Below are 22,853 nucleotides of genomic sequence, written 5' to 3' on the forward strand. Positions count from 1 at the left end.
TACTTTCCTTTCTGTTTCCACTACATTTTAGAGGGAAATATTGTACTTTTTACTCCACTAAAACTAATTATGTAGCAGATAAAGACGTAAAAAACCTCAGTTTCCTAACTTCAGCTTGTATAAAACAAGAAGAGTTGCAATAGATTGAGTTTAGAAGCAGCATGTGTGTGTAAAGTAGTTATGGTTGACTCCACATAGGCCAGCAACATGAATACCACTAAAACACGAATGCATAATAATGCATAATAATTCATAAATATAATACATTAACAAGTATAGTTAGTTGATCATATTTCTGTATTCTTTACTTTTGTAAAAGTACAAATAAAACAATGTAAAATACCAGTAAAAGTACTGCATCAAGAATCTTAAGAAGTAAAAGCAGAAGTACCTGTTTTATCAGCAAAATGTGCTGTGGCACATGAGACTGTTACATTATCACGTGTTATTGGATGATTAATACTGATACATTACTACTTATAAGCATCATTTTAATTTTGTTGGTTAAGGTGGAGCTAATTTTTGTAAATTTGTGTACTGTTGGGTAGTTTAATCTATAACGGTGCATTGTATTTGATCAACAAACTATGCGTTTCAGATGTTTTAGAGAGTGAAAAGTACAGTATTCTCATCTGAAATGTAGAGAAGTAGAAGTATGAAGTAGCATATAACTGAAATATAATGCAATCTGTTAATCTACAGTACAAGTCAATGTTCTTAAGTTACTTTGCACCACTGCTTTCACTCAACTAGACATTTGAATGCAGGACTTTTTCTTGTTATGGAGGTTTTTAACATAGTAAATGAACTAAAACGTCTTCCACCACTGGCTGTTTGAGACTTGACTTGATCCCAGTGAGAACAAACAAACTGCAAAACTACACATGTTTAATATTTATTCTGTTTCAATTAAATGCATTACATATTCTGGCCAAACAATGATTTTTCTCTCTCTACATGTTAGAAAATACAAAATAAAAATACAATTAGCTTGAGTTTTAAAAAGCCTTGATGGGTAAGCCGAGAAACACGAGTGGTTCTTCAAGTCTGTACAAATGACAGCAACGTGTCGGTGGAATTAAACTGTATGACAGAGAGACAACTGCTGTATTGAGTTTACAATAAACGTGAACTGTAAGTAGGAAGTGCAGCTTTAACCACGGACAGTAAACTAGTTAAACATGAGAAGAGGAAACGATGACGATGCTCATTTTTCTCAGAAAAACAAAAAAAAAGAGACAAAATAAGTCGGAGCAGGAAGAAGTTTGGTCAGAAATCAGCGAAGAAAATGAAAACGAAAGCCTCCTGCTGTACAACCGAGCCTTCACTTGTTCAGAAAACGATCACAGTTTAGCACTCAGTGTTAAGAAACTCATTTTCTGGGAGAAAACACTAAATGACCCAGCAAGAAGAGGACGAATCCCTGGCCGACCAACTGCTCTGTGTCTGTGGGTGTTTACTGGTGTGTTGTTGTGGAAGACGAACGGCTCCACCAAAACACAGGGATGCTAATCAACTTTCACTGACCGACGTGTAATCCAGTTAGTCTCTCAGAGAGGAAGCATCTGGAAATATTATAAGGTCATAAAAAAAACGACAACAAAAGAAGCACCGACAGTGACTCACTTCAAAATGGAACCTGGTGTGAAATGGATGACTGGAGGAAGTTGATCTTTTTCAACATACGTATTTCATTAGAAGTGTCTGCTTTAGGGAGACTGAACCCTTGATCAGTGAGGCTCAACAACACTATTAACACTGTTCATTTAATGTATGACTACAGAGAGGTAAAGTGGGCTTACATCTGCTTTATGCTCTATGACAACCCAGTTTCTAATTTTAAAGTGTGTCCGTTAGTGTCAATAATAAGACATTAATACAAAGTTTCATACTAATTAAAAGATACTAAGTATTTGGTGTTGGACTCTCTCAAAAAAAATAAAAAATCAGTCACGTTATCGTTTTGTGCAATCCCTTGTAGTGTGCCCTGAATTTTAATGCTAATTAATATGAAATCATGACATGAAATAGTTGTAGTTTCATTCCTTTCAGTATCTCCCAAAACATAAATTGACAGAGAGCTGCTGCGCAGAGCAACGCATTACTGAAATGTAAAAGAAATTACAGTATCAAGAAGCTGACCGTGGTAGCATGTGATGGATTTGTTAGGTTTTTGTATAAATCTACACATGCGTTTCACATATCAGAGGACTGGGAACTTCCAGTTGAACAAGTAGAAATGCTGAAACCCTGTCCTGAACAAGTACTTCTTTAAGGAAAATCTCATCGGCCTTCTGCTATCCTACTATATAACTATATAAGTACATGGTCACTTCATTCAAAAAAGACTGACTTGCCCTTTAATATTGTTAGTGCCTCAAAACACGTTTTTTTTCTCCTCACCCTACGGTCTTGAAAATACTCAGTTAAAAAAAATTAGGGGGATTTTTTTTGGGCTCGACAAAATGAGCAAGACTATTTCTAATTAAAGAAATCCCGTGAAATTCTCAATACAACTTCAGAAGCTAGAGTGAGCCGAGTTTTAAGAAAGTGTAGTGAGTACTGTTAGTGGGTACAGACAGGACTTCTGACATGGCCAGTTCAATCGAGTTTTGAGTGCATTAAATAAATTACATTCTGGAGAGTTAATGTGACATTTGTAGCATGATGTTGAACTCCACGGAGCAATCTCTAGATCCACATTCACTGCATTTCATTTTTCAACAATCCATTCTTCAGAACATACACTCCATCCTGGTCCTCTCCTCCAAAACAAGACCAACGGGATGGGGAAAACAAAAAAATGAATACTGCATTGCCAGTGAACGGTGAACACAGTCTGGGGAGAAGGTAGAAGATTCAGAGATGGGTTTGTTCTAAGAACGTCTCTTCATGGGGGTCAGCAGGTGCTGCTGAATCAGTCCTGTACAGTCCCCACTTTGCTTTGGTGCTTTCTGGGCTGGGCCAGGCTGTGCTGTGCCGTGCCGAGCCAGGTCAGTGGATGAGGGGAGGGGGAAGGGAGGGGGAGGGGAGGAGGGGGGAGAGAGAAGGTCCTCAGGAGAGTTCAGACTTGCTGAGTGCGATGGCCAGCTCCAGGTCCTCTTGTTCCTGCTGGGTGAGCCTGGCAAGTCGCTCCTTCTCCTCTCGCTCGCTCTCGCGCTTTGCCCACTCTATCATGTCTTCCTCTGTCGGATACTGCTTCATAAACACAGAAAGCGTGCACACACACACAAGGGGGAAGGAGAAAACACACATATGCAAAGAAATATGGGGGGGGGAGAGGAGACAAACAAAGACAAACACGTATTATTTGAGGCATTTCTGTGAGGAATATTACGTAAATGGATATGATACAAAGGTCCCTGGCTGGAATCGAACCGGTGATGTGTCAGTTTACATGGTACGTATCTCAGCCTCTGGGCCACTGTGACACACACACACAACCAGCCGATAATATTGTGATGATGCAGTGGGTCACAGAGAACGGTGTCCTCAACTGTAATGCGGTGAGGCTGCACAATTGATCAACATTTGATCGAAATCGCATTATGGGCTACTACAATTCTCAAGTCGCAGGAGGTGCAATATTTGTTAAAAAGGTAAATGTGAGTCAAAGTTACATTTGAAATGAAAGGTCATTGGTGCTGCAGAGTTGTCTTGATCTACACATCATATTTTACAAACTTAAGAAAACATCTTTGTTTGGTACAGATCCCTGCAAAGATCACAGCACGATCATTTAAATATGAACTTTCCCTCGATCGAAGAGGACTACGAACAGAGTGACGGTCTTTGATTTCATGCCTCCACAACATGTGTGATGATGACAGAGACTGAAATGAGATGAAAGTGTGAAAGCTGGGATCTCTGCTGATGAATAAACGCCAGACATGTGACCAAAATCAACTGTGTAGGATCACAGCGACAAAAGGCGAAAGGAAGAGAGCTTTTAAATACACAGAACGCTGGTTAATCATTACAGATCAGACATGCACTGTGCCAACAAGGTTCATCATTCTCAGTGAATGACAGACAAATGAATGAAAGTAGGCAGCGATGACGATGTTTTAGAGTGGCGCAGAACATGCATGATGAGAACATTTAAGAAACAGCTAACGGGTTTAGTAGTGAACGTGCATTTATTACTTGTAGCTGGTACATCCCACCGCTGCTTTTAAATATAAATGAAATCAGACGTGAATAAAGTACTTTTGTCTTGACTTTCAGGTATTGATGTGAGATTTCTGTCAAAGTGCTCGTGAGGACCATACTGGTGCTTTTGCATGTTTCATCCCATTCAGTACAAATCTTCTAAATCTTACATCGTTGCCAAACATTTCCCAAAGCACGCCACTCTGTAGATTATTGGATGTATTATATTTGTTCTGCTTTCCATGAGGCCACTACAACATCAAAATATATTAATTATATTAATATAAAGACATAAAACATGCTTGAGATAAAACTACCAAGATTAATAACTCCGTCTACCTTCATCATCGTGTAAAATAAAACATACATGTCCAACAAAGCAGCAACGACAGAACTGACAAACAAAAGTAGGCTGCTTGAAAAGCAGGACATTTAAATAAAGTTAAATTCAAAGCATGCTTTGGGAAATGTCAGCGTTAAAATGTCAGAGTATAGACACAACTAAATGAACTGAATATGCAAAAAATGTTGGTATGGTCCGTTAAAAGCTCAGGCATTTGCAGATAATAATAATATCACGGATGCACATAGAAGCCAGAGATGGTGCCCTTGATTCAACTCTTTATTCAACGTTCTTGACAGAGGTGCAAAGACACACAGACAGAGAGAATACAGGCGATCTGTTTCTCCACAACACACTGCTGAACAGACAAGGGGTGAATTGAACTGATAAGTGAAGGAAGGGGTGGTCGGATGGACAGATGCATGGATAAATAAATAGCGGCAGGTGTAGGGGGGGGGGAAGAAACGCTATATGAGGGATGGGAGAGGCAGTGAGTGTGAGTGAATGAGAGCCCAACACACAGTTAGCGTGCAGGTGTGTTCAGCAACAGGGACATGCAGGTGCAGTCATGTGACGGGAGACGCACGAGTCAATAAAGCCCCTAAATAAAAGTCATCCAATCCCAAATCCACAGCGTCAGAGTACAGAGGGTTTTAAAACAGTTATCAATTTATTCCTGATAAATTAACAAGGGTCCAACTAATGTTTAGATCAACGAACAATTTGGACTTTTCCTGTTTTCTTAATAACATGGCTACGTTTATTTTTTGAATGTCAGATAAAATGACTTTCTTCTCAGTTAAAGCAATATATAATTATTACAATAACCTGAGCTCTTTGCTTGTGAGAAGAAGTTATCAAATGCATTATTTCCCCCAAAAACCTGCTCCAAATTTGTCCCGAAGCGCATGAAATCTATGAGTTTGTAACAACGATAGCACTTCATGAACCTCTCAGTTTTTAGGTTAAGCCTGTCTGAAACGGGATCTCACTAAAGATGCAGCAGGCACTACTCTGCACCTAGTTAGTCACGGTCACTTGATGTAATGATTTTATGCCACAAGTGTGTCTGTCGACTCAGAAACACTCGGACTCTGAGCCCAGTCGCTGGGTCGGACTCAAAATAGGCACTTTGCACCAATGGCAATTAGAAATGTACCTCAAAACAACTTCAGTGTAAAAAGGTGCATTTAATGAAATGTTTTACAGTAAAATGTACTTTTTATTTCTGAATGAAATGTGCATATGCACAGGCTGTATCGTCAGTGTGCTTCGTTGGGATGGCAAATACAAGCAGCCTCTGATCTCTCCATTCACTGCCAACATAAAGAGGGATTCACAAAGACAGATGTGTATAGTCAACTGATTTGTAACGCAACTTGTGTCCATTACAACAAACATGTTGCAGAGGTAATTTATCAGTGTATCTATAAATGCTATGACGACATTTCTGTACATTTCCTCATAAAGTAAGACAGTGCGACTTCAATCATGGGGCATAAATTAAGTGCAATCCCAATATTAATCAGTAACAAAAAATAATTACAAGTATAAAGAATCTTCACATGGCAAAAAAATAATGATTGCATTCATAATAAAAGAGCTCAAATATACACCAGCAGCAGACAGAATGCAAGAAAAATAAACTTAATTATTTTGTTAGCTTAGCTCAAGAAAGCGAGGTTATCAAATAGCATCAGGAACCTGTGTGACTATGTGACAGTTGATTGGTTCACTTCTTTGGGACTTTATAACGGCAGTGGATGGAGTGATTTATAAGCTGGCCTGATTTGCTTGGTGGTTGTGACTTTATTAATTATTAGCATGAGAGAAAAAAAAAAAAAAAAAAAAAGAGAAGAGGGCTGCGACTAGTCAGAGTCAGGTGAAGGTGAGGGAGAGGGCGAGGTGCTCACTTTGTCAAAGCTGGCAAATCGGTCAGCTTCCCGTGCGTTGTGACGAGGAGGGGAGGAAGGGGCGAAGGGGTCGGCTAAAGGATCCTTAGCAGGCAGGGAAGAGGAGGGGAACTCTCCCGAAGGCTGTTGGAGGAAGGGCCCTCGTCGCTGGAAGGAGTCGGACGACTCTGTCCTGGAGATGGACGATCTTTTACCTGAGGCACAGACCGGCGGACACAAAGTGTTAATAAATACCTGTTGAACAGACAGATAAGAGCACCACAGCACAGTTACCCTTTCATAGCAAGTACTGACCTGGAGGGGGAGGAGGTGGTCTGGTTGGCGTACCCGTTTTGGGGGGAAGGGCTGGGGGCACATCAGGGCCGGCAGACTGGCCGTCTTCCTGGAACAGGTTCTTATTGTTGATGCCAAACTGGTCTGCACCATTTGACTGCAACATAAGGTTCACACCAAATCAAATACATACAGGATGTAGTATATGGTACAGTACAAACAGAAGGGATGACACAGGGAGTCGCTACTATAAATCAGAGTGACTTAAGGCTCAGACTCAAGTGGCCAATTGAGCGACTGCAGTTTTTGGCACTTCATTTTTCAGCCCCTGAGGTTGCCTCTTGGATATTACTGCCTGTTGCACGTACTAAATAATGATTTAGTGTCCAATTCCTCTACAGGGAAGAATCACGAGCAAGTGTTCAGCTATTTCCTCCCAAAAAAACCACAACACACTCAACAACTGACTCACAGCCTCCCTGGATGTTCTAGTTTGACAGTAGAAGCGAGTTCACTGTGTCGCAACAATTACTACTTCCACCAACTTAACTAAATTATAGTCAGTGTGTTTCACTACCGAGTGTTACGCCAGCTCCGTGTATGTTAAGCACAGGGCATGAACAACACCTTTGATTACCTTTGTCAAAGCACTGAAATCTGCAAAGCCTCCTCCAAACGATTCACTACCGAACACAGCCGCAAACGGATCTGAAACACACCAGCACATAAAAAGGCACTGAACAACACTCATACAGACACATTTTATTAGTGCTTTTTATCATTTCAACAGCTGCAATGGCCTCTCTGTCCCCACAGGGTGGCGCTACACCACAAGTCATACCTGGATCTGAGCTGGCGTTTACTGTCGTACCACCCGGAGCAAACGGGTCGTTGGATGCTGCAGCGTCCTTCTAGAAACAGAACGTATAGTAGTTATTGTAGAATAAACTCTGCTGTGGAAGTGAATATCCTTAAAACGTGATTAACTAGAACGATAAAGTGATGAACATCATACAAAAATAAACAACTCATCTCTCATCACTTTTATCCAGATGTTGATTACCATGAATTATCATTTCTGTTTTCTTGACTGACTTGTTACACAAAATCTAACTCATTTGTTAAAACCACGTTCAAACAGTTCCTTTTGATAACTCTTTAGATTAGGGAGACATGGCAGCATAAACAATACAAACCCAGATATAATAATTAAACCACACTGTGTACTACCACAATACTAGCAGAACACTATATGAACATTTGTGTTAACTGCCTTGTTTACAAAGATTACTGATTCAAACAAATATTTAATGGTCTTATTCCTGTTATCATGAGTACATTGGGACCCGGTAGTACAGCAGGCCTACTCACCACGGCTAGATCAGAGGAGGGTAGAGAGCCGCTGAAGGGATCGGCCCCTCCGTCCTGGGAACCAAATGGATCCGCCTCCCCGGGGGCATTCATTCTGCCGCCAAACGGGTCGGCGTTGGCCATATTGTTCCCCGTGGTGCTGAATGGATCCTTGGCTGCTACAGTTGGATCGGTAGGTTTGGAGGTGAAGGGATCTGGACCTGCTGCCGGTCCAGCGGCTACGTCACTCGGCTTGGTTGCAAAGAGGTCCGGTTCTGGGACACCGGCAGTGGTAGCAAACAGATCCGCTGAGCTGGCAGTGAATGGGTCGTCTGAGGCAAAGGGGGCGCTGGGGGCCTGGAAGAAAGAGTCTGCAGCAAAGGGGTCGGACCCTTTGAACGGATCGCCACCAAATGGATCTGATTCAACAGAAACAGCAACAGATACAAAGTGTGAACATTTGATACTGTAGGCTTGGTTCAACACATCAAATATATATAATCGAAGCATTTCTGGGGATTTGTGTGATTGAGTTCTGATCCGATTCTGATGAAATGGATTAGTTTGCCTGTTAATCACTTTCAAATAGAGAACTTACCTGCAACATCTGCTTTTCCAAATGGATCATCTTTGAATGGATCGTCTATAAAAGGTTAAAAAATCAATCTGAGTACATTGAGGCTCTGGTACAACATTTCATCATTTAAAAAGAATAGTTAACCTCATTCTGCAAGTACCCAAAACTAATCTACAATAAATACAATTACATCTGGAAAACAAATCACTATTAACTAAACTTAAGACGTTTGTTGGGACTCACGGTCAGTAAAGGGGTCCGAATGGAAGAAGTCCATCTCGGGCAGAGAGGGCGGGCTGGTCTGAGGCGGCATAGAGCGAGGGCCGACTTGAGGCGGTAACGAGTTGGTGGGGGTTTCCGGGGACTCTGCCGGCTCCTGTTCGCTCTCTGGCTCTGGCGACGCAACCTGTTGAACAGCGACAGGGCTCTGCTGACAAGCTTGACCACCACAGTAATCGATGTGAATGTTGTTGTTTACACTACACAGGATTAATGAATCCCTGAAAACCCCAGAGATACACGCGTTAAATGAGGATCTGCGGCGTGAGGAAACTCCCTTGGTTAAATGATTGAAGGATACTTGAGCGACTCAGGGTCCTTACCTTTAGTGAGCTCTCTTTGGGCACTTCCTCTGCATCATTTATGAGCTCCGGGGAGTCATCGGGTGTAGGGCTACTGTGTTCCTGGAGACATTAGAGGACAACACAGCAATGACTAGTGTTACTGAATGTTAGTTGGCTGGTCTTGTATGTTTGGTGGGTGCAAAAGAAAAGAAAGAAGAGACGGTCCTAGTTTTGTGGAACAGAAAAGAAAAGAATGATAGGTAGGCGTTGTACCGGATTCTTTCCATCTATAAGAAAGTACTGATAACTAAAATGCATTTATTACCCTCGCCGTGTTCTCCTGTGGCTTGGCGAGGGTCGACCGGTTATTGTACATCTCAGAGGAGGCTAGACTAGTATAGAGATCATCCAAGGGATCATATTTAAACGTTTCCTCCTCTGGAGTCTTTGGACTCTCTTCCTCCTTCTCTTCCTCGTCTTCCTCTTCATCCTTCTCCTTTTGATCCGACTGTTCTTTCTGCTGATTGGCAGCTGATGGATCCTCCTCCTTCAGCTCTTTAGGCTGGTCCTCCTGGAAGAGGTCCTGCTGGAAGGGATCCCCCTGGCGCAGCTCCGCAGTGAAGCCGGTTGATCCGTTGACCATGACAGGAGAGCTGTCCTCCAGGGCTCTTTTCCAGCTAAGCTGGGCAGTTACTGACCTCTCCTCCACCTGAAGGTTGTTCAGTTTCTGCTGAACCTAAGAGAGCACAGAGGTTCAAAGAATAACACGGAGAAAGAGGAAAAAAATAAAACAGAGGTCCCATTTTCTGCGGCGAAAAGGGGATTCATAGATTCACACAAACCGACCTGTTCAACTTGTGTAAAGGAGTCGCGGACAGACTCCTGCAGAGGTGTGAGCTGCTCCTGAGCCGCCTGGACCTTCTCCTGCAGCTTCCTGCTCTCCTCCTGCAGAGCGAGGAGCTCCTCTCGGGCCTGGACCAGCTCCTCCTCAAACTGACATATCTTCTGTTCCTGGTCCTCGTGCTCCGACTGCAGCGATGAAATCTGTGACGGACGAAACTATTATGAGTAAGCTGGAGCCATGGACTGGGATGAGTTATTCATTTATACAACTGATGTGCTTTGCTAGGGGTTGTTACGTAGCTTTGTTTAAAATTCTTCTAGACCTACCAGATGGGTTTCTTGGTTGGTCTGCTGGCGAATAAAAGTCAGCTGCTCCTCCAGGGAGCCTTTCTGTTGGTCCAGCTCCTCCAAGGCGTCCTGGACCTTCTGACGCTGAGCCTGGAGCAGCTGCAGCTCCCCGCTCTCCTTCGCCACCTCCACCTGTAAGTCCTGCAGACATCAAGCCAAAGAGGAGACCGTTTACGTGTACAGTCTTTCACAGGCAAGGGGGAAAAAAAATACTTTAATTATGGAAAGGCAAAACAGGGTCCTCAGAATGCGGAGGGATAAGAGAACATCAAACATGTACATTTTAAATAAGGTTTTATTTACATTACAACAGACACTGAGGCACCCAAAACAGCTCAAAACAACCTTACTTCCAGACAAACGGACACAAACCAGTCTGATATGTGAACGAAAAACAGTTTGACAGGTTACATCATCGCTACATGTGAGTCAGTATACAGGATGGAAACAAGAGTTAACACCCTCTCGTGCCGGTTTTGTTTGTTTTCTAATTTGAAGGTTGCATAACGACTTGCATTACATGTCCACATCGCAGTCAGTGTGACTTGGCACATTTGTGTAAGTACAGGTGGATCTGCGTCTTCAGATGGAAGACAAAACACTCCAGAGATGCTTCTGAAAACTGGGACAGAGACGGCGTGGAGGGTGAATAAGATGCAACAAAGTTCTCTGGCTCAAATCAGGGATTTATCAACTATAGAACACGTCTGAATCACTCGTTCATTACGGGTGAAACCAATGCCGTTTTGCAACCGGCATTCAAGTGATGGAGGTCGGAGATCCCCGCCACTGTGTGAGACCGCCACAAATACATTCTTCACCTTGGAGAGACACTGCAGGGGAAGTCTTAATATAGAGTCTGTGCAGTGGAAGCAGGACAGATCACAACAACCAAAAGCACACAATATGTGAAGTCCAGGATATATTTAGAAAACACAATACAGTATAAATTGCCAAAAGCACTCGAGGCAGCCCTACAGTGCAGCTACGATGTTCAGCTACTTCCCCGTGAGACTCCCTTGAGATCCGCCCTCGCACTCCAACTGAATTCCCACAAGTGGAGCAGACTAGCCCTTTAAGCCATCAGCTCCCAAAATAGAGCCCATCTCTCAGGCTCAGAGCAGAGACGCACGCCTACACAAGGACACCAGCCTCTCCCTCTCTGAGAAACATTAACTGTGTTTCTGAACAAGCGTCTACGTCTGCCGGGCCAAATGTATTATTGATCTCCTCCTCCGGTATTTACATCGCAGCAAAAGACTGCTTTAGCACCTACCGGCTCTTACCGGCTTTTATCCAGCAGACATACAAACATGCTTGTACACGTACACCAGCTATGTTCCAAATCTAATCCTTTGAGAGGCACTGATTAAAAGGAAAACAAGAGCGGAGAAGCAGTCCTTCTCTTAAAAAATAATAAAAATCTACACAACCTTGTCATGCCCATAAAACCTTTTTTCTCTTTGTGGCCACTGTAGTTAGAACAGAAACAAACACGCAGACAAACAGCGAGAGCGAGACCTTACCTGCACTTCGTCGCTGCGCTGTCTGATGGCCTCCTCCTTCTCCTTGATCTCCTCTTCCACAGTGCTCTTCTCCCTGGGGGTCCAGCACAGCAGACATGAGTATTTAGCCACCGAGGACAGCGCGGGAAGACCCGGTACTCCAAGCCCCCCCAGCCCCCCCAGCCAGTTCTCCACTGAGCCTTCTTTAACCTGCCCCTGAACCACCACCACCACCACCTCCTCTCCCTGAACCACCATGGTGTCCTGAAATCACAACTTCAGCGTACAGAGAGAGAGCCGCCTGAACGTCTGCAGCTACAGCAGGTGTGTGTGTGTGTGTGTGTGACGTGAAGAAAGGTAGAGAGTGTGTGTGTGTGTGTGTGTGTGCACGCCGCTGTATGCGTGGTGAGGCTGTTGTAGGAAGTGAGAATGTGCTTGCTCAGTCAAACGTGTGGGAGATGAAGAGTGAGAGGCAGATGGCTGCCTCGAGGATGGAGGGAGGAAGAAGAAAGGGAGGAGGGACGAGTGATGATGAGCCAACCTACAACATCTATCATTTTCACGGGCTGTGTGTTCTCCCTCTCTCCCTCTTTACATCCAGCCAGCCAGAGAGGAAATGGACCGGGGTGGGGAGAGGAGAAGGGAGGCATAATGACTCCTGTATAACTGGCAATTAATAAATGTGCATTTTATTTTCCGCTCTTACTAACCATAAGAAGTGAAACACTGTACTTGATGCCGATACCGTATAAGACACCAACATTTCATCCCATTTCTCTCTGCCGTCATTAAACCTTATTAATGATCATGACTGATATAAATCATTATAACACGCGGGAAGAGAACTGCAATTATTCATATGAATGAAACCTTAATATAGACATGTGGGTTCATTTTGCACCAGATTTGGATATCCAACATAGGATTGTGTTGGATTTCATTCACATACTTATCTAATATTTTCAACTCAGACTTCTTGAACATTATAAACACAACGACACTGAAAGTGTTTTATGTTTAACAAATGTATAAAAAAAAAGAAATCAATGTAAAAAACTTGTTATAAATATATATCCTGACCGAGACTTTGATTTAACTGTTCTACTAGATCTAGATCTACTCCCTGTAAGTACTTATGTAAGGAGGCTGCTCCAGTATTATTGTTTCAGCTCTGAAAACAATAGTAGTGTCCGAAGCAAAAGGTAACATTTAATATGCATTGTGTGCATTTGTTGTGTAAAAGCAACACAACACTCATTATTCAGTTTGTTCAGTTTCACATTTAGATGACTGAACAAAAAACACAAACAGGCATCGACCTCAGAAAGCACTTATCTTTGTGTTGTTTCATTCCAACACAGACTAAATATATCAGCAGCTATTTTTATATTCTCCCTCTCCTCTCACATCAAAATGCACAATTCCCTTGAAAACAGTCCATTCCTCTCCCAGCTAACCTAGCGTCAACTCAAGCCGAGTATCATTCCTATTCTCCTCTTACCCATCATCTTCATCATCACCATCCTCCTCCTCATCATGAGCAGAAGTCTGCTGCCACATTTTGAAGCATTCACAAATATGAATCATGTTGACAAGTTCCTCTCGATCTGCTGTCAGTCCGAAGCTCTGATCTTCACTAAGTTTCCACCTCTATCCATCTTTCTCACCTCTCCTTCGTTCCTACAACAGCTGTCCTCTAGTGTGTGCGTGTGTGTGTGTGTATATATATACACATGTATTGAAAGCTGGGGGGTGGGGTGGAAGGCCAACTTTCTCACTTCTCACTCTCAGCTTTCACCAAAAGGGAAGCTGAAACTGATAAACCATCAGACCAAAACATGAAAATTATTTTGGTTTTAAACATGATGTGGATCAAAAATAATAATAAACACTCATATATACATATATAACATAAATTAACATGAGGCAACATTATTGACCTTTTCTTGTAATATTATTTAACATTTCTTTTTGGCTACAAGTGAAGAAATAGTGCATGTGTGAAGTCTTCTTCTTCCACCTCACTGTCAAACAGCAGCTACATCACAGAGCTTTAGAGCCATCTGCTGTGTTCCTGCAGCAAAAGCACTAATGTTTACCTATTTACTTATATTGTCAGAGTGTGAGAGCGACGTAATCGTCTATACTTGAACCAGCGTAGAACTCTTTCACCCCGTGTGGTTCACAAATAACAACTTTAGCTTGTTTCTAGATATATAGAATATATTTGAGCAGCACAGTTCCCTCAGTTTGTGGGAAGCTCTGCCTCCTGCTGGTCAGTCGAGTGAACAGAAGGTCCTTTGGTCTTTATCCCAATTAGACATGGACCATGGTTACAATACAATACAAAGAAAGTACAGGCCATCTGTAGGCTCCGTCCGGTTACATAACCTGCATCATTACGGCTTCAGTGAGATGGCGTTTCACCATCTTTTAGATGAAAATGAGAACAAAAGCTTACTTTTGTAGTTCGACTATCTCGTTGCTGAGAGAGTCCAGCTCCTTGATGGCAGAGAAGTCAGCCGCCAGGTTAGCCAGGTTGTTCTGAAGAGGAAGGGAGGAGCGAAGATACGAGAGGATGAAAGTCATGACTGACGGTGAAACACCAAGAGTTACTTCTCATCACATATGGAAGGTGTGGACTCATTGTGTTACACCAGAGAACAGCAACATTACGACTATGTTGATGAAACATCCTGGATAATTGAACATGAGAGGAAATGAACTAAAGAGCTGCACAGATGACTTTACAAATACCACACATGAAGCCACTGATGGAGACACAAAAGGGCCGGGATGGGAGGGAGACTGACTGAAGAGTAATGCTACTGGTAGGATACTACATTACATTACATTCATTTGCATCTACAGACCGGATGTGTTGCTGTCGCTGCATCCCAAAATACTTAAAACATCAACTTCTTCTCTTTTCAGCGTAACATCTATGCACATGATGATGAACTCAGGGAGTAATACAGATGTGAAATATGGTTTGGTTTCAGTAACAGAAACACAAATGAGTGAGACAAGGCGGAAAGATAGGCAAAGAGAGGCAGCCTGTTACAAGTAATGAGATGCCCCTGAGTCAGTAAACTACCACACACACACACACACACACACACACACTCACACAGCATCATCCCACTGCACATGTGAAGAGGATGCAGTGTAAAAATGTAGTTCAGAAGAAAAAAAATCCAAAAACACACAAAAACAGGAGAAAGAAAGAACAATGTCTGCAAGAAATGATTAAAAACTAAAAAAGTACTGAGTATTTTCTCATTTAATTAAGAACTTTAGTGCAAAAATGATTAGATTTCCTGAGTGCTCAGTGTGACTCACCTGTTTGACGTTCTGTCTGTCAGACGGAGGGATCATCTCTGGGGAGAGACTCTGCGGAGGTTCCTGGCCTTTAGTCAGCCTCAGATTGATTAGATGAAGCGCCAGGGCAAACTGCTCTCGGGTCAGTTTCCCGATGTCTCCGATGTCACAAAGCTCCCTGAGAACACAAACAGACGCGGGTTACATAACAGAGTAACGGTTTACACCTCAGGCAACGACTGTTCGTGATCGCCTGACCGATGGAGGACAACACACGGGACAGTCTGAACGGGACAGAAGCAAATCAGATAGAAATCCATATAATGTGACGTGTCAGCACGCACTGCAGCGCTGTTATCCTCCTGCACCAATATCAACGAGGATTCTTTGTTCACCGTCATTAGATTCGTAATCACAGGCAACATTGACTGTTTTCAACTCTAATCCATTTTTTTAAAATGACATTTTCTATTCTACGTTTATCAGCGGTGGAAACAGCAAGTGTGGTTTGACAGCCTAATGCCAATAAAATGTACTCTGGCAACTGTGATATTCTGCACGTATGTTTGCACTCTGTTTCTCTGTAGTGTAACATTACTGTTGTTTTCTTCTTCTTCTTTTTTAAATGACATCTTTTGCATGAGGAAGGATCCCTACTCTGTTGCGTTTCCGGAGTTTTCTTCCTCTTTTTTTCCCCCCTTTAAAAAGGTCTTTTTCACCTCATCCAATACTAAATCTGCGATTTGTGAATTTTGGCAAATATAAATATAAATTGACTTGACAAGACAAGTGAATACACATATTTGAATAAAGATCAATTTAAAAAAGACCAAGCAAAAAGGTCTGAAATCTCTCTAGAAGGCGAGTGTGTTGAACAGAAGTCGGCTTTATATGCTGCCGGAGGGAGTTCTCCCGTCTCTACCTACCAGATACGCGCCAGTGAGGCAGAGGGCAGCCCGGTTTTCAGGAAGATGTCTCTGACTTCAGGTCCAGACACGAGGCCGTCCATGTCCCCATCAGTCTTGACGAATAGCTCATCATACTTTGCTTTGTCTGCTGGCGACACCACCCACTGCACCGGCAATACAAAATAAAAAAAAATAAAAGACTTTTAACTAGCACCATAGCTGCTTCGTAATAGAACTTAATACAACCTACACTTACCACATAACACTAACTCAGAACTTACCTTCACACTCCCACTCGTCTTGTTTTTTTTAAAAACACACTGACCTAACCAGTTTGAAATCATTTTAAATGTTTGTTGTTGCAACTATGTGATAATAAAAAAAAAAAAAAAAAAATACATACAAAAGCTTTTCAGGCACTGCATGCAGAGGAGAGACGCGTACCGTACTCACGGGGGAAGCTGCTGGCGTCGGGACAGGAGCGGGGGCAGGTTTGGGGGGGTGGGGCACGGCCTTAGAGCCAGCGTGGGAGGAGCGACTGTCTTTGACGGAGGGGGGCGAGGGTAACAGGGGCATCACGGGAGGCACCGAGGGTTTTTTCCTCTTGGAGGGTGGAACCAGGGGAGGTGGTAGGGACATGGGAACAGCCTCCCCCTCCAGGGCTCTGTACACCAGATACATGGCCTGGGAAAGGGCAACAAAAATCAATGATAACAGACAATTACCAATAAAGTTGGTGTTTTGGTGATTGCGTCCTCGCACTTCTTCCACGTGTGTTATTTGTTCCATTGAGAAATGATTTTCCGAGATTGTACTGTAGAATATAAGCATACACGTGAATACAAAGTGTAGAAACCTTTAAAACTATTCCGAAGACATTCAGAGAGTGAAGACTAGAAAAGCCTGATATGATTTAGATGCAGGGAACAGAACAGAGTATATCATTTCAATACCAGCCTAAACTGAAACTAGTAAGGACTAGGACTGTAACTGTAACCTATGTGGTTTCTTTCTATTTGTGACATCGGCTCGTTTCTTACCACAGAAAATTCATCTCTGTCCAACATGCCATCTCTGTCGATGTCACTGAGCTCCCACACCTTCAACACACACAAACACAGACGTCATTGTAGAGCGTGCATCATTCAAAAACGGCATGATACATAATAACACATAACCCAGAGAGCCCCGAGTCGCTTCTGATTCCTCACTTCCTCTCCGAAATCCTTTTCTACCCAACTTTTGATTCCACATTCATTCATTTGTTATCATTTTAGGCTGTAACATATGGAAACCATTGTGTTACACACAATCTCATGTAACAGTCCGTCCATCATTTGTAGGTAATTATTTACTTCTTCATTTTTAAAAGCATTTCTCTCTTTAGTTTCGTCACTTTGCATGATTATTATTTCTAATCTCTTTAGCGATAGACTAAACGATAGTAAAAGTGTCCCGTTTGGGGATCATACCCTGCCGAGGATGTCCACTGGCAGTTTGGAGTTGAGCAGGACAGGCTTGACCTTGTCTCCTGTTAGAATCCCTCCTACAGGACCCAGACTTTCAAAGATGGCGTCAAACTTCAACTTCTCCTCCGGCTGGGGAAAACAGATGTAAAATAGTTAGAGACAATTCAAACATGATGTGTTCCTTAAAAGAAAAAAAGAAAACTCTTAATAAAGCCTGCATCAAGGAGGAAGGATATGGATGTGTTTCTTTCATATATGAAGCTCAGCTGTCACTTTGTTAAATCAATTGTAAAATCACTGATATACTGTTTTGTTTGACAGTCAATTAAATGACATATAAATTCTCCATCATATGACTTTTCTTTATATTCCACAACCTTCACTTAGGTCCAGGTGAGTAAATGACATTATGTATTGTATTGATCATTTTAAAAGTTTATTTGTTTTGTTCAAATAACGTGCACTAATTTGTCTTTTATTAAAATGACCTTAACAAAAACAGAACTAAATGATGAAAGCTACAGTAACATATTTGTAGGAGGTTGAACAAGCAACAGAGGAATTCAGGTTTATCAGCTGTGGAACTGATCATCACAACTGTTGGTCGTGTCAACATACCTTGAAAATGTCAAAGGCACTTCAAGTTAATGTTTATGTACAATTATTACGGCTGTACATGCCTGTGTCATATTGAGCAGACTTGATTTATTTGACATGAACACAACAGAAACGATCAGACTCTGTGATGAATGCATTCGATATTTGACTACTATTATATGTTCTGCAACCACTATATTGTGTTGTGGTTCTCTTGTGAGCAACAAAAGGATATCAAGGCACATTAAGATGAAACATGGATCACTATCTAACATTAAGACAAAAAGATAATAAACCTGCAAGAGCCTCACCTTCACAACCCAGGACGTGTCAACAGCCACTCCTCCTGCTAACTGGGGGCTGCTTGTGTCGTGCTGGAGAAAAACAAAAAGGAGTTATTCTTCACCTATTTCAAATCAATTTATTTCTTTACAGCAGCAGACTTACAAATTTCGGGGGAGGAACAGCCACATGAAGGCTCCTGAGCGCCACCTCCAGGCCATTCTGAGCACAGGCCACCAACCGCAGAGCTATGAAGAATTGCTGAGGGGAACAGAGGAGCATTATGAGACTTGACGCTCATAAAACGAACAAATCCATCACGATGAGACTCCGCGGTGCATTTATACCTGCTTGTTAAGAGCACCTTTACGTTCAGAGTCTGCCAAATCCCAGACCTATGGAGACACACACAGACACACACACACACAGTTTGGTACATTTATTACCGTCAACATGAACAGCAAAGACAACAGAGACGTCGTGATCCTGCACCGATCAGACTCTTTGCTCACCTTCCCCAGGACCAAGTCAGCCAAGCCAGACCTCTTCAGGAACAGAGCTGCATCAGCTGCCGCCACCCGCCCGCTGCCAGTTGGATCAACCTGCACACAAACACACAAACAGCCATTACAGCTCGTCCCATCTCAGAAACATCAGGCACACATCTGCACTGCTGAGAAAGACACTGAATGTCTTATTCACCAAAAGCGTTAAGACCACAACACAAAATGTGTTTGAATTGAAAGAGGAAATGAAAACTGTGAGAGTTGCCCTGTGGGATAGGAGTCTCTGAATCACTTAAATCAATACTGACGACGAACCAAAGCTATTTTCTCAGCACTCTATGAGCTCGGTATTGGATCTGTTGGTAGTCTTTCATGAGGCTCACAGTGAGCTCCCCTGACATGTCAGGCAAAGGGAAGCATTATTAATTCATGGAGATATTTCCTTTACTGGACACAGAAACCGGAACAGAGAGAAGAGAGATCACTGCTCACTGCTTCAGCACACTACAGCTTATTGAAGCAGCGGAAGCTAGTTTACAATTTAAAGGGCCAGGACACAGACGTTTATTTCTGTACTGAAGCCATCTCCTATCCAGATCATTTAACAGCACAAAACAATAACAGTAAATGAATCATACAATGACGATATCAAACAGTAGTAGTGGGCTCAACACGTGATGTTACACTGTAGGAGCAGTAAACAGTAAAGTCAAAAGGAAACATATTGTTTGCATACCTGCCGATAGTATTTGTCATACATGGGATTTCCACTGGAGAGCTGTAAAGAAAGGGGGAAATAAATGAAATACACAAATCTGAGTTTACAGCATGAAACCAGCTCTTACTTTTATTTAAACGCACCTTTTAAGACTGTAACCGCCCCACCTGTGTCTGCTCATGAGGCCTCTTTTAGGTTCATGCATGAAATTAATCAAATCCCTAAAACTACCATTAAAATAGGGTGTCAGAAAATAAACTAATACTTTAAAATCCTTTCTTAATTCTGCAGTTTACAAGCTCAAATGATAAGTGTTTGTTGGCTACAGTCAGTGTGTGTTACTGACTGATCCAGGGCAGCTGTCAAAATGAAAAAACAAAAAGAGAGGCTGATCCATTACAGATGGCAGATGCAGACACACAGACTACGAGCAATATGTTATATTCAGCTGTATTTTTCCTCGTCACTAAAACAGCTGCATTATTTGTGAACGCCCCAAAGCATCTGGTGGTATGAAATACACAGTTTATTTTGTTTAATACGCCAAATAAAAGCTCTCATAAGACGTATTTTACCATTAAACAAAACAAGGCTGGAAGTGTGTTCTTCTCAGATTAGGGCTGCAAATAATAATTATTTTCCTTTTCAATACATTTTTTTTTAATTAACAGAAAAATCTTTTAATATATGAAACGCCACATATTCGAGAAAAAACGTCCATCACAAGACCAACACTGCAAAACATTCCGAAACCCAGATACATTCATCCAGTAAATGTTTGGGATGTTTGCTCAATAAATGTCTTTTTTTGAGCACATTTTCTAGAGAGATACAGAACGTGTCACACACACACACACACACACACACACACACACACCATACAGTGAACATCTATGAGTCTCATTGATGAAGAGGGTTTAATGCTGAATGGGAAGCAGAGCGAGTACTGACTTCAGGATACAGGCCACACTTCCCAACACTACTGAACACTGATGGTCAGCAGGACAGTTTCAACAGGGCGTCGCTCCACAGACAACAAGCTAATTTTACCTTCTGTCACATCCTCTCTGAAACACCCCCCATTTTCCGGTGTTAGCACAATTGTGCATTGCTGGGCAGAACAGGATATAGCTGAAACTGACAATTGGTTGATGTGCTTTTTTAAAATCAACAGGTGCAGCGATGGAGGAGAGGAGTGGACAGTAATTGTCCGAGCTGGGAATCAACTGGGGAGTGGCCACTCAAACCGGTGGTTAAAGCTGTCGTAATTGTCCTCCACTGAGAAACAAATTGACACAAATTGACACAAATTGACACAGAGTATGGCAGAGATCTGTCAGTCTTGTTACAGACTTGCCCAAATAGCTTGGGCACAGATGAAAACACAGCCTGTGATCAGCATGGTTATCGGTCAGCTTTGCCAACTGCCAATTTAAAAGCGAGATAACTGTGTTCTCACACACACACACACACACACACACACACACTTATCTTTCTCTGGTCTATGCAACTTATTCTCTGTGACACACAACACTGTGCCTGGAACTGTTGGCGACTGTAACACTGTGGGCATTGTACTGGTGACTCTTTAATTGAGCATTGAGAAGAAAAAAAACACACCCCTCAATCATTCCCCAGCCAGCCCAACACACAACTGTAGCAGATAGCAAGATACATTTCATTCTAGTTTGTTCTAGAAATTCAAATCCCCTTAATTCAGCCGTGGCACATAAAACCCATCAATGTCACTGGTAACACCGTACACAGTACTTCAGTGTGAGGATGATCAGGCGGTGTGATGCTGACAGCTCGTTTAAAAACAAGCATCACTTGCCTGACAGACCAGTGCAGTTTCACAACACATGAGAGATAGAAGCACTGGTTCTTGAACTCATCTGTGCGAGACAACGAGGTCAAAGCAGCTGGTGGCAGACAGCTCCTGTCATGTTGTTGAAGGCAACAGTGGCTCGGGTAACAAGTCTGGGACTGGAACCTACTTATTAGATCTGGCTGCTGAATGCTAAATAACTTATTTTACTGTGCAAACAAAAACACATTTCTACACAAACTGCAGCTAGCAGCAGTCTGACATTTTGTGACAGCAGTGCTGACTGATGGCTACTCAGGTTCACTTCCTCTTACTGGTTGCAAAAACAACTGTTAACAATATTTGGAGTTCTTCTGGTGACATTATGGACACAAAAAACAGCTTTAGCAGCTAACAGGCTAACAGTTCACTACAGAGAGGTCATAGAGGAAAACAGTAACCCGGTCAGTGAAGCATGTTTACCTCCAACGATAGCAATAACCAGGTCGGTTATTCAGTTTAACCATACATCAAGTCAACATCAAGGGAATCCACAACGTCGGTTATAACGTACAATGAGTGCAGCTTAACTTGCTTTGGTTTTATTTTTGTTTTTTTTTAGCGGAAAACAGTGTTAGCAGAGGCTCCACTAGCACAGATATGACAGCCAACAGAGCCACACATCACTATCTCCTATTAACGTCTCTTTGGCCAGGGGACCGACTAGCCTGCAGCAAAAACGAGGCAGCACAAAACACGATAACATTCACTCCCAACCGACACCGACGCCCAGTAACGTTACACAGCCCATGTGAAGTTTGATTAAAGCGGCTCCGAAACAGCCCGACACTGCATTCAAACTGGCGGTTAGCTAGCAGGCTAGCTAGCTAGCTACGCCCTTACGCAGTCCCCTCAGAGATTAGGCAGAAACTTTTCCCAGTCACAGCAGCAGCACTGAACTTCCAAAAAGAGAGACGAGGGTCGCGGTAAAGCTCTCGTTTCTGCCCGCCTAGTTTCACCCGACACTTGTTGGAAATGTCCGCCGAGCAGAACGGACGAGCGGACGCAACACACGTTTGCTATGGTTAGATTTGAGTTGTAGGACAGTGTTACCTGAGTGAGAGACAGAGTGGCAGCCATAGTGTTTCTGTTCCCACTGCTTTCAACGCTGCTGCGCTGCTGCCAGACACAGACAGAGGCCGCTGAAAAACCTGGAGCTGGACCTCCGCGACAGGAGTCACTTCAACGCATATGACTGGACTGCAGGCGTTCCTCATTATCGTGTGTTATAGCCCGCCCGAAAAAAACTAACCATACGCAAAAAAACTAACCATACGCGTGAGAACAAATATGATACAACGTTATAAAGCAGAGATGG

General features: G+C 42.6%; 1 protein-coding gene across 5 annotated transcripts; it reads right to left on the bottom strand.

Annotated features, from left to right (window-relative positions):
• Nucleotides 1-883: 883 nt before the first annotated feature.
• eps15 (epidermal growth factor receptor pathway substrate 15) lies at nucleotides 884-22,632 on the bottom strand. Of its 5 annotated transcripts, none has more exons than XM_079157869.1 (25): nucleotides 22,589-22,632; nucleotides 19,687-19,728; nucleotides 18,957-19,046; nucleotides 18,792-18,839; nucleotides 18,610-18,705; nucleotides 18,474-18,536; nucleotides 17,569-17,694; nucleotides 17,137-17,196; nucleotides 16,550-16,780; nucleotides 16,115-16,260; nucleotides 15,210-15,366; nucleotides 14,329-14,411; nucleotides 11,889-11,961; nucleotides 10,342-10,503; nucleotides 10,018-10,215; nucleotides 9,497-9,907; nucleotides 9,211-9,291; nucleotides 8,852-9,014; nucleotides 8,630-8,674; nucleotides 8,053-8,450; nucleotides 7,523-7,592; nucleotides 7,319-7,389; nucleotides 6,703-6,838; nucleotides 6,409-6,602; nucleotides 884-3,198 (listed from the first exon to the last, which is right to left on the bottom strand). In XM_079157869.1, exons 1-25 carry the CDS (start codon nucleotides 22,613-22,615, stop codon nucleotides 3,055-3,057), a joined length of 3,315 nt encoding a protein of 1,104 aa, XP_079013995.1. In that variant the 5' UTR covers nucleotides 22,616-22,632; the 3' UTR covers nucleotides 884-3,054. The 5 variants fall into 5 exon arrangements, with proteins under 5 accessions (XP_079013995.1, XP_079013997.1, XP_079013996.1 ...); XM_079157871.1 differs by having other exon boundaries at nucleotides 884-3,195; nucleotides 22,589-22,627; XM_079157870.1 differs by having other exon boundaries at nucleotides 884-3,195; nucleotides 16,541-16,780; nucleotides 22,589-22,627.
• Nucleotides 22,633-22,853: the final 221 nt, after the last annotated feature.

Source organism: Pholis gunnellus (assembly GCF_910591455.1).
Source record: "Pholis gunnellus genome assembly, chromosome: 4".
NCBI lineage: Eukaryota > Metazoa > Chordata > Actinopteri > Perciformes > Pholidae > Pholis > Pholis gunnellus.

What these genes read in the sequence shown, in the direction of transcription:
- eps15 (XM_079157868.1), bottom strand. Translation starts at nt 22,615, where the DNA reads ATGGCTGCCACTCTGTCTCTCACTCAG. An exon ending in ACAGACAGAACGTCAAACAG is followed by an intron (nt 14,412 to 15,209) that starts GTGAGTCACACT and finishes CTTCCTCTTCAG; the next exon opens with AACAACCTGGCTAACCTGGC. An exon ending in CCAAAGAGAGCTCACTAAAG is followed by an intron (nt 9,015 to 9,210) that starts GTAAGGACCCTG and finishes GCTGTTCAACAG; the next exon opens with GTTGCGTCGCCAGAGCCAGA.